This window comes from Leiobunum rupestre, chromosome 11 (assembly GCF_980474605.1).
Source record: "Leiobunum rupestre chromosome 11, qqLeiRupe1.1.hap1, whole genome shotgun sequence".
Classification (NCBI taxonomy): domain Eukaryota; kingdom Metazoa; phylum Arthropoda; class Arachnida; order Opiliones; family Sclerosomatidae; genus Leiobunum; species Leiobunum rupestre.
Genome location: NC_143394.1, coordinates 17408043 through 17419448, shown reverse-complemented (window position 1 = coordinate 17419448; position 11406 = coordinate 17408043). Strand labels below are relative to the sequence as shown.

At 39.0% G+C, this 11406-nt stretch overlaps 1 protein-coding gene across 1 annotated transcript; it reads left to right on the top strand.

Moving 5' to 3' along the window:
• The first annotated feature begins 266 nt into the window (after window positions 1–266).
• On the top strand, window positions 267–10690 carry LOC149921864 (uncharacterized). Its single transcript, XM_090163388.1, has 16 exons — window positions 267–600; window positions 662–773; window positions 842–1074; window positions 1686–1845; window positions 2159–2293; window positions 2368–2443; window positions 2506–2595; window positions 5148–5357; window positions 7827–7981; window positions 9057–9406; window positions 9467–9552; window positions 9620–9727; window positions 9788–10077; window positions 10157–10252; window positions 10326–10449; window positions 10520–10690. The coding sequence occupies exons 1-16, from the start codon at window positions 591–593 to the stop codon at window positions 10646–10648; spliced, it is 2364 nt and encodes a 787-aa protein (XP_090019514.1). The 5' UTR covers window positions 267–590; the 3' UTR covers window positions 10649–10690.
• Window positions 10691–11406: the final 716 nt, after the last annotated feature.

Genomic DNA, 11406 nt, shown 5'->3' with positions numbered 1-11406 from the left:
ATATGTTTGTAATGTCTCTAATAAAAGTGCCCAACTAAGGCCTGCATAGAAAAATAATTTAAAACTCAAAAAATATTGTTATATTAGTTCAACCACATAAAACTTATTACCTTTGCTGCGCAAATACTAAGCCCGTCGTTTTGCCTCCTTGGCATTTCAAATTTTAAAGCTCGAAAATTATTAGTTGTCAAACTTAAAGCAAGTGGCGGCTCTGGTCTAACTGGTTTTTCTGAAGGTAGATGTCGCCAGCATAGAAATTAAAACAAGTTGAGTAAGAATCAAAGTTTGCTCGGGAAGGTGTGTCTTATAAGGAGCATATTTTACGATTGGTTGAAAATGATGTCATTTTACAAAGACTTAATAAGTTTTAACTAACATACTATTTCTAAGGCAAATGCCCTACAAGCTACAGTCCATTATTTTATAACGTATTTGTGTATTCGTGATGAGGCTGTAGACCTATGCTGTAGACGCTTTTAACAGTGTAACTGTCATTTTGTACTCGGTTCAGTCTTACGCCTAAGCCTGTATCTAAAACCATTATTTATCGATCAGTATAAAGTAGTGTTTATAGCTTTCGACTGTGAAATATGGAGAAAAGTAAGACTGTTTTACAATTATGATTGCTTTATTATTTTAATAGTAATTAATTTCGATTTAGATGCCAAACATAAAATTACCTGCAATGAAGAATCATTTAGGCTCTTTCAGTTGGAAAGAAAGAAGAGAGGTATGGCCATTGATCCATTCATTGACCTTCTTATCCGTAAATTGTAAGTGGGAATGAATCCTTGATTTTGGCTCCTTACAATTTACTCATTATTTTGATTATTTTTATTAGAAATGAGCCTCAAAACAGTGCAACTGCGAGTATTGCGCCACCAATTTCAACACGCCATTCTGTGTACGTTCAAGCTGTACCAGTCACAGTTGATTTATCAATTCAAACAGAGAGTCGGAAGGAGTCTGCGACAACACAGACACCAATTAAGTATTTTAGGGACTTTGGCAGCCAAACTGATCACCAAATTTTTGTGAAGCCAATTCGAACTTATGAACGAAAACCACAACCAAGTAAGTATCTGTATTTCCATTATCATTGTTTTACATATCTGCCACCATGTAACGTAGGGTAAATGATGAAAAAAAAAATACTGTTTTGGACAACAATACAGGGTTTCTTGATAAGCCCTGAGGCCTAATTTTCCTTAGACTAATGGTAATACTAAGTGCAAGTTGTTGTTGTCTAGTGCTTAAAGAGTGCCGCAAGCAATTTTACATTGTTTCGATTCCTCTTCCACTGCTGGCATAAGGTTCAGTGTGATTGGTTACGCAACAAAAAGTTAGCCATAATTATTGCAAACTTTTGGTTGCATGCGTGTTCAATCACGTCTATCAATAGTTGACAGATTGTGGGCCCCTCTTGAACAGCCTACTCAGCCTATCCCTTGGCGTTAGAACTGAGTGGTTGTCCGCACTCTCCTACACCTGGAAAATAAGAATAGTAGTCAATAGCTAACTTAAGCATAAGGGGGGGGAGGGGGGGGACTTAAGTATTATGATTATTTAAGTGTTTATGTCAAATAATGCTGTCTAAATCTTTAATTTGGTCTTAACGTATTTTAATATGGGAGCAGATGTGTAAAACTATTGCCATGTCATTGTTTTAATTACAAATATCATAGAAAATGTGTCACATATTGCATATGGTTTGGCGATGGAATCGGATCCCGAGGTGACCCCAAATCCGACACCAGAGAAATACCAAGGGCGAAACCTTTTCTCAACACCAGCTTCAAAGACCAAGACTTTGGAAAGTCATTTTAAAAATTTATATTCTCCAATGTACGTAGTACTTTTATATCTTGATAATGCTAGACAGTTGTGAGGGTGTTACTACTTTTAAAAAAAATATAGATATATAGACATATATATGTATATAAATTAAACGAATTTTTCACTGAAAAATACGACTTAAATATTTCGTTTCGACAATTGAAAAAATAAAACTAAAAGTAAAAACATTGTATATACAACCATACATTTCATCGGGGGCATGTGCTGCCTGTTCCACCCCCCTGGATACACCACTGGTTATCATTGTTAACGTTTGCAAATATAGAACAACCTTTGTTTCCCTAATATTTTATAATTATAGATTAGATGAGTCTGAGTCAGACAAGGAGTTTGAAGATTTAGCGCATCAGGAATATCAAGATATAAGTGATGACGAAGGTGCAAAAATGACTAGTGAAGTAGAACACGAAATGACTGGTGTTTTGGAAAATTCAGAGTAAGGTTCTTTCAATAACTGTTAAAGGCTGTTAGTTTATTAAATTTTGTATTGAATAATATATGTTAATTTAGTGAGGAAGATAATGATGAAAATATGCTAAATTTCACTCACACGTTCACTGAAGCAAGTGATTTTTCTACTGAGCTAGTAAGAATTATTAATATTTAGCATTTTCTGTAAATCAGTTAACTTATATGGGTCATAATAAGACGGATGATGAAGAAATGGAGGAGATTGTACCTGAGGTGGAGGAAATTGGATCTGAATTGGAATCTCTTCTAATAGAGCCAACTATAAAAGTACGTTCTTTGTTATTGGCTTTTGTTTGCTTTAGAATAAAAACAACTAAGGTAGAGTAACATATTTATTTAAAAAAATGCTGTGCTACTTTGACAAAAGATATGACCACTGGCGTAAGTATAGGAATAGGGGCCCAGGGTTGAACTTGACAAAGGGGCCCTCAACCAAAGGCTGAGCACTCCCTGTAGTAGGTAGAAAAACCTGTAGCTTTGATTGCAGTAAAGTGGTTACATAACTTAATATAGATACTGAGTAGAAATTTGTTGAATGCGATGAGCCTCTCGACCTATAACCTACCCTAACCTACCCTAACCTAAATGATTTTCACTCACAAGACAAAAAAAATTCTGATATTTAGTATGGAAATGTCTACATATTCATCAGTCACGATAAAAATTCACAATGTGTATAGTTTTAATTGGATGTCCTTTTAGCAAATAAATGTTTCCTACAATTCTTGGAAATATCGTGTTAGTGTGGATAAATCTAAATAGATTGGATTATGTATAATGTATCTAATGACATGTGAAATTGTGGGAATGAATTGAAGTTTGACTTTGTAGAAGGTTGGGTGGCGGAGTGGTTAGCACTTTCGCCTCTAAGCAATAGAAGCTGGGTTCAATCCCAGTTAGTGGCACTGCGTGAAAAACTGGAATCACTTCTTCTGTGTAGAGTTAGTAGGTCATCTCCCCACTGGTCAAATGATTTTTCCCAGTAATCTTTGGTTTACCTTTAAGTGCACTTAACAATTTGCTGAGGTTAATGGGAAGTGTAGGGACCGGACGGCAGGTGGCCAACCGGAGATCGTCCGTCAGGTTGGGGGCAACTCAAATTGGGGGCCAAAGAGGAAGAATTTGGCATTAATGCGGCCAACACGATTGCATAGCGGACGGTAAGCTCGCGTGGCAAGAAGGGCCTGCCACCACCCTCCTACGCTATATAACAAGGCTACTGGTTAAAAGGCCTTAAAAAAGTGCAAAAAACATATGGAACCATAAGACCATTCCAAACTGGAACACCGTGGGAAAAACCTACAGTTATTTTTGAAAGGGTAGAACGATTTTAGCAATAGCGGACATGGCACTCTGTAGCTTTGGCCATGGCCGCCATTTTGAGGGAATATTATTTGTATAGGAAAAAGCATGGGTGACGTCTTGCAACGTCACAGTGCGATGTTCCTATGGGGTCACTGGAGCTCTTGAGGGGCTCCACACCCGGCGTTCGGAGTCGCGGGGCTCTTGGGGGCGGTCCACACCCGGTTTGCTGGGTCACTGGAGTCCTTGGGGTGTCACGTGCTCGGGGCGCTGGGTCACTGGAACCTCGGGGGTGTTCCATACTTGGCATTCAATATCCTACTGGGGAGGATAGTTGTGGTGGAAGACGAAGTCACTCTAGTCCTCAGCTGTGCGAGGGTGGGAATTAGGGCAGCCCATGGTGTCGCCTTTTGTTGGGCCATGATGAGGGCGTTTGTTTGCCATATGTGAGCCTGTCTTTATGGCTGTCTCACTGGCCGAACGTTTGTTTCGCAAAGTGCATTTTTGTCCGGCATGACTCTTTGTCTTGTGTGCCGCCGTAGTGCCCAGCGGAACGGCGGGGTACAAATACATAACCTTATGGTATACCGCGTGCCGATTTGAAACTGCCGGATTAGTCGGTAACGCCGTCTTTTTACAATATTCTTCATTGGTAACGAAGGTAGACGTTTTAACTACAAAACAAGTGGGAGAGGCCACCACCGGCGGATTCCGCTATATTTTAGTAACGCCTAGAGCTCGGCGTTTGGATAAGAAATAATCACTTAATTTATTTTTATCCACAAACGAAAATTATCCGAAAAAAGAAACCCGATTATTTTACATGTTAAATTGTCGTGGATAATATCCATGGATAAATAGTTAATGGTAATTTTTATAATTAATCAAAACTTTAGCGATTAATTTATCTGTTTCGCCGAGCTCTAGTAAAGCCAAAGCTGCGGTTCTAATCGGCGGGCATTCCGCCATTGGAAAAATCGTTTTAATTACCTTCTGATTTCTATGGTCGTTAGTCAGAAGTTCGAAATGAAGTACAACGAAAAAATAATCCCCTCCAATGTCCAAGAAAGGTGTCCCCGAACAGTAACCATCCCCGACTCTGAATTGAACTTTGAATGTCCGACCCGTCGACGTACGTTAAAGGGAATATAACCTTTAGTATTTTCGTCGCCCGCTAAAAGTTCCAACATTTGTTGCCTCCTTCGGCTTTAAAATTTCCGGCGCTGCTTTGTTAGTGGTATGTCGCGCCCCAACGGTAATTCCTGAAATTGTTGGGTATTTCATTCAGATCGCGTTGGAGGTTATATTCCCTTTAAGATGAAGTGCTGAAATGTATAAATTTTGATATCTACTTAATCTGGCCCTGTGGTGACTATTCTCACCTACGGGAACAACCAAGTTAACGTTGACGTAAGGGTACATATTACTGTTGTTTACCTGTCCGTATTATATTTTTACGATTTAGACTGGAACTAATACATTACTAGAAAGTTGTTTTCTAAAAGTGTTTTTTTTAGGCTACTACAGAACCAATTAAATACAATGTAAAAGACGAGATGGCACTGGTACATCTGCCAACATTACTCGCTTTAGTGAAGACAGCATATGGTGCAAAGTGCAAAGGCTGCTCCGAACCTCTTGAATATAAGACAAGGAATGTTGGAACAGCAGTTGAAGTGAATTATAGGTGCATAGGTCCAGGGAGTAACGCCAAAAGACACAGCAAGGTTTGATTATTTTCGAAAGTATTCAATTTTTAGCCTCTTCCTCTAGTATAGAGGAAAGAGGCTGTTATTTGCACTCAGTGGCATAGCCGGGGGGGGGGGGGGGCACAGGGGGCAAATGCGAGAAGCTCATGAACTGCTGGATTTTCGTCAGACGATTTTTCAATAAAGCCTCTGCTTTGCAGACGAAAATCGAGCAGTTCATGAGCTTCTTGCATTTGCCACAACGTGGCTCTATGTAAACTGAGAAGGCTAATTAGTTGACTTCTGCCTTTATAGGCTTTTCGGCCCGGATGCGTTGTCACGTGATAATCGCTGACGTCTCGGCCACGCGACAGAGCGTGTCATCCTGGCGGGCACTAAGAAAGCCAATCGAAATGCTTCTGTAATCGATTCGAACGCCGAATCGATTACAATATCTTAAAGGGAATATAACCTCAGGTATTTGGTGTGGCACACCAACGCTTGCAGCTCTGGCCGCTCTTGCCTTTGGCTTTAAAAATGTTTGGCGCCACTGTACAGGGACATTTGAAAAATTGAAGGGGTCTTCCGTAAAGATTGCTTTGCAGGTTATATTCCCTTTAAGAGAAGTATCCACAGTAGTATGGATATTATCCTTTATTATACGCTTCAAACAATACTTTCGCAGGCTCTGCTATTTCCCAAATTGAATTTGGACGAAAAAAAGTGGTGTTTCCAAAGGTTATGCAAAATTTATAAGGAGTTGTAGGGGATGAGCTGAGAATTATGCCGGTTTTTGTCCCATTTTCCTACGATAAGTTAAAAGAGCGCCAGGGACGTCGGTCAGGGAGCCTCAAAGTTTGGCCTACTAGCCCCTGGAAGTAGGCTGCAACAAGCACAAATCAAACAGCAGGGAAATGCGATTTCAGGGGTACGATGAATTCGCAAATTCCTGGTGAAGTGTCCCTCACGCTCTACGTTGTGCTTTTGCAACCATCTTGGAAGTTGACGGCCAAAATCCACAAAAATGATTGAATTGTACATTCTTAAGCCCAGTTCACACAATTGAATTAATTGAGCCACTTCATTGGGTCCAACTAATTGTAAACGAGAGAAATGTATAAAGTGAACCGAAAATTGTAACATTTTTCCCACTTTTTCTATTCACACTATACATTTTTCTTGCTTACAATTAGTTGAATACAATTAAGTGGCCCAATTAATTCAATTGTGTGAACTGGGCTTTATAGTCCTAGAAATTTGGTAATAGTTTTAAACGATTCGGAAGGTCAAATTACATCTAAAAGTCATTTACTTTAAAAAAAAAAACCACTTGTACCGCGCGCATAATACAATATACCCCCTGAGAATTTTCGGATATGAAAAAATGGAAAGCTCCTCTGAAAGCTCTGATTCTTATAAAACCGGGTTTAAACTCCATTTATGAAACCGAAGTTTATTGTACGTTATAATATGTTATAAAAATTAATTACTCTGCCTCTTCCCTAGAAGTAGACTAGTAGCATAATATGTATCATGCAGCCCGTCCACGTCCAATGTACTAAACGGAACAAAAATGTAATAAACATTAGGGCCCATTACAATCTGCGAAGGTACTTGTTTCATTTAAATGGTTTAAATTTATGCATTTCTGGTGGATCGACGGGAAATCGTTGGTGAAGGACTTGACCCGCACTGACCCTTTGGCTCCGTCGTATTTGGCGTCTTCCTCTACAGTCTTCCTCTTGGCCGCCGCCCAGGCTAATTCGAAGAAAAAAGACCAAATATTCCGAGCTTGAGAACAGATATTTGTTTCAAACGTTTGCGTCGCAATGTTTCCGATATTTTGACCTTAGTACATGCCAATTGGTCGTGCGATTCGGGAAGCCACGTTCCCCGGTTTATTTGACGCCATGATTCGTTATTACCGTGCAAAACTCAGACAATTAAAAGAGTTTTACGCTATTTGAAAGAAAACATGGAAGCTGGATTCCTACCGGATTTCCATTTAGTTGAAGTAAATGCCATGAATTTAACAGCACCTCACCAGTGTTACGTTCAAATTGTCAAACAATTAACCGGTGATACAGTGAGCATTAATCAATCACTTCAAATTATTCAAAACTTGTTTTCAAAGTCTCAGAAAGCCATTGTACTTGTTATTGATGAGCTGGATTTATTGTGGACTAAACGGCAAGATGTTCTGTATTCCCTTTTTGACTGGCCTTATATGATTAATTGTTTTGCGTTGGTAGAATGTTTATTGTATGAGGTTCTAAATGTTGTTATAATTTTCGTAACTTTTCATAACTTTAAAACGCTAAAATTGTATGCTGAGCTCCGCCCTGTGTCGGATCCGCTCTGTTATAAAAGGGTGTGTAACTATGGCAACTAATAAACGTGTAAACCGTGTTGAACACTCCCCGCCAGGCACCTCGCTCGGGGAATGTCTGCAGACTTTAAAGACAATGTTTCATTCATATGTATTGAAATTCATCTCTTATCTTTTAGGGGCGATGGAGCAGCCAGCCGTTGTTTCATGGCCTATATTCTGGTAACATAACTGTGGCCAGTTGCATTCCTTTGTCTGGAAATATGTATGGGAAAATTGCGCTGTTCATGCGACATTCGAAAATATTATTTTTCAAGAAAGACACTTACAGCGAGTAAGTTTTTTCCTTTCATACTTTGTTACCTAAATATTTCCGATATTTCTCAAATATTTCCGATATTTCTCAAATATTTCCGATATTTCTCAAATATTTCCGATATTTCTCAAATATTTCCGATATTTCTCAAATATTTCCGATATTTCTCAAATATTTCCGATATTTCTCAAATTTCCGATATTTCTCAAATATTTCCGATATTTCTCAAATATTTCCGATATTTCTAATATTTATCGTGGATTTGTAACATTTCCGGAAATAATTATTTTGATTTCGCGCTATTTGTACACCATATTTCTTAAGAGGCTACCCCCTCGGTTGAAAATGCTCTATACACAATCCTAAGGAGATTTGTGTGCACTAATATGACCTGGTACGTAGTCGCCACCGTTCGTTGTTCTGTTACTCTGGTACTATTTGGGGTGGCGCGTTGCATGCAGGGCTTGCCACCACCCTTCTACGCATTGTAACGCGGTCACCTGAATTAAAGGCTTCAAAAGTCGCTTGATGACTTAGGCCTAAGGTGGTGCCTTGGGTATTAGCCTAGCTGATTATCAATTATCAAATCAAGCGATAAGTCAATCGATTAAACATGTAGCTCCCTCCTCGCCATTGTAAATTATTTGGAAATCGAGCAGCAAGAAGTTTGTCATTTTCCCATTTTATAGGACCCTTTGTTCGGTGGTCCAGAACGTGGGCAGTACCCATTTTTTGTGGTTTCGCCGGTCTCCTACTAAACACTTCAACCGATTGTAAAAAGTGTAAATGATATATTAATCGATATAAAATTTCCCCATCAATTTCCGGGATTCCTTCCAAAATAAGGCAATAATCAGCGCCGCAAGTGTGAAAAGCCATGGGAGGCAGGGGACAATATTGGAACCCTTGGAGGGCGACAAAAATACCCGAGATTATATTCCCTTTAAGATGATTGCTTTTGTAGGGACGTTTGACGACCGCACCGTAATTGTTGTCTAATATGTAGCCCATTTATACATTATGGCGTATTTTCGCCAATATTTTTGCTAACACCAGTTGCGAAACAAAATTATATAATTTTAATTTTTTAAAGCTATCAATACCATTTAATTGCACCGGCTGTCAACGAATTCTGGGAGAAGAGTCAGTTAAAAACCTTCGAGGAACTTAGAGGTCGAAATTTAATATTAGCTGGCGATGCTAGGAACGATTCTCCGGGTCACTGTGCAAAGGATTGCCAGTATACACTAGCGGACACGACATCCAAAAAAGTATTATCCATGAAATCCAGGGATGTCAGGCACGCCAAGGGAAAGAGTACAAACATGGAAATACTTGCCTTTGAGCTTGCATTTTCTGAAACCCATGAGCTTTCGCAACAGTTTAGATGCAAAATCAAAGAAGTTGTTACCGATGCTCACGTACAAGTCACTGCCTTGCTCAGTAAGATAATTTTTTAAACGTAATTTAGACATTTTATCTAATAGTTATCTATGAAAATAGAAAAAAAACAAGGTATATATGAAGAAGTAAAACATTCTTGGGACATATGGCACGCTTCTAAAAATATTTTGAAGAAATTAATGGAAGTATGTATTATTTTGCTTTTAGTTTTTATTAAAATCGATTATACCATAATGGTCCTTATACATATAGCTATCACAGAAAAAAGGGTTTGAAGCATTGGCCCACTGGGCACCACTCATTAGGAACCATTTTTGGTATGCCGCAAGAGAATGTCATGGGTCTAAGGAAACGATGCTTGTATATACTTACAATTATAAAATCATGGTTCCATTCTCGTTACTTAATTTTCAAATTTAGGGTATCTGGTACACTACATTAAATCATGTATGCAACCGGCACGAATGGTTTAATCCAATGACATTTAATGGACCACTAGCTTGCGCTCATGATGACCTCACACCTGAGCAATTAGAAGAACATGAATGGCTGAAACCAAATTCGGATGTATTGGAAGCGCTGATAAAATTCGTAAAACGCCCTTACATTGTTAACAATATGGGGTATTACGTCAACTTCAGACACACAGGATTTCTAGAAAATTATCATAGCCTAATTCTGATGTATGCATCAAAGCGATTTGCTTTCAGGTAAGGAAATAAAAATAGTTCATCAGACACATTTCTCTTGATCATATGTTTGAAATAAGATCTGAGTATTTTTTTATAGTTATGAAAGTCTGGACATGCGCGTAAAGTTGGCTTGCATAGACCACAACCATCATGTAGACCGTCCCCAAGCACGAACCAAGGATGGTACGTTAAGGTAAGTTTCTACAGACGTCTATCAGACTTATACATATAACAATGACAGATATTGATAATCATTAAACAATCAGAGATACCAGGTGCTTTAGCAAGCGCACTAAGGCGTGGTATGTAGTTCCAGTTATGGAACCGAAAACGTATACTTACATGGATGGGTTGCTGGAAGATATATTTGAAAACAGAGCTCAATTCAAGGTAAGATGATTTTATATAATCAGAAGTATACTTGTTTTTTGCGGAATAATATACAAAATATCAACGTAAGGGCTCCATGAAAAAAAGAGAAGAGCTACCAGAAGATCATCCCAAACGTATACACCCAACCAGAGGAATGATTGACCCACCATCAAAAGAAGAATTGAGAGAAGCTCATAAAAGTAGATTTCACGAATAATCTATTCGGAACCGAAGTACTTATGCGTGGAGAATGCATAACAATAGTCTTCCTTATTGCCATATTTGTGAAAGACGCCTAACAAACGTCTTTTAGTGCCTTATTCTTAAAGGAGACCTAACTAAGTGTTGGCGACTTACTAGTGAGAGACGCTCGACGATTGCGTCTCAGTGCCTTACTCGTGAAGGACGCTTAATAAACGTGTCCTAGTGCCTTACTCGTGAAGGACGCTTAATAAACGTGTCCTAGTGCCTTACTCGTGAAGGACGCTTAATAAACGTGTCCTAGTGCCTTACTCGTGAAGGACGCTTAATAAACGTGTCCTAGTGCCTTACTCGTGAAGGACGCTTAATAAACGTGTCCTAGTGCCTTACTCGTGAAGGACGCTTAATAAACGTGTCCTAGTGCCTTACTCGTGAAGGACGCTTAATAAACGTGTCCTAGTGCCTTACTCGTGAAGGACGCTTAATAAACGTGTCCTAGTGCCTTACTCGTGAAGGACGCTTAATAAACGTGTCCTAGTGCCTTACTCGTGAAGGACGCTTAACAACTGTGTCTTGGTGCCTTAATACCTGTGCCTTACTCGTGAACTTTTAACGAATATTTATTTGGTGTATTATGGTGTGTTTGAAGGATGATCATTGATGAAAATTTCTTTCGTTGCGATATTGGTGCAACTGCTGGGGCAATTCCAGTTCGAAATGAGAAAGGTATGTACCCAAACTTTCTAAAGATATACGTAGTTAGTGTTTCTAATT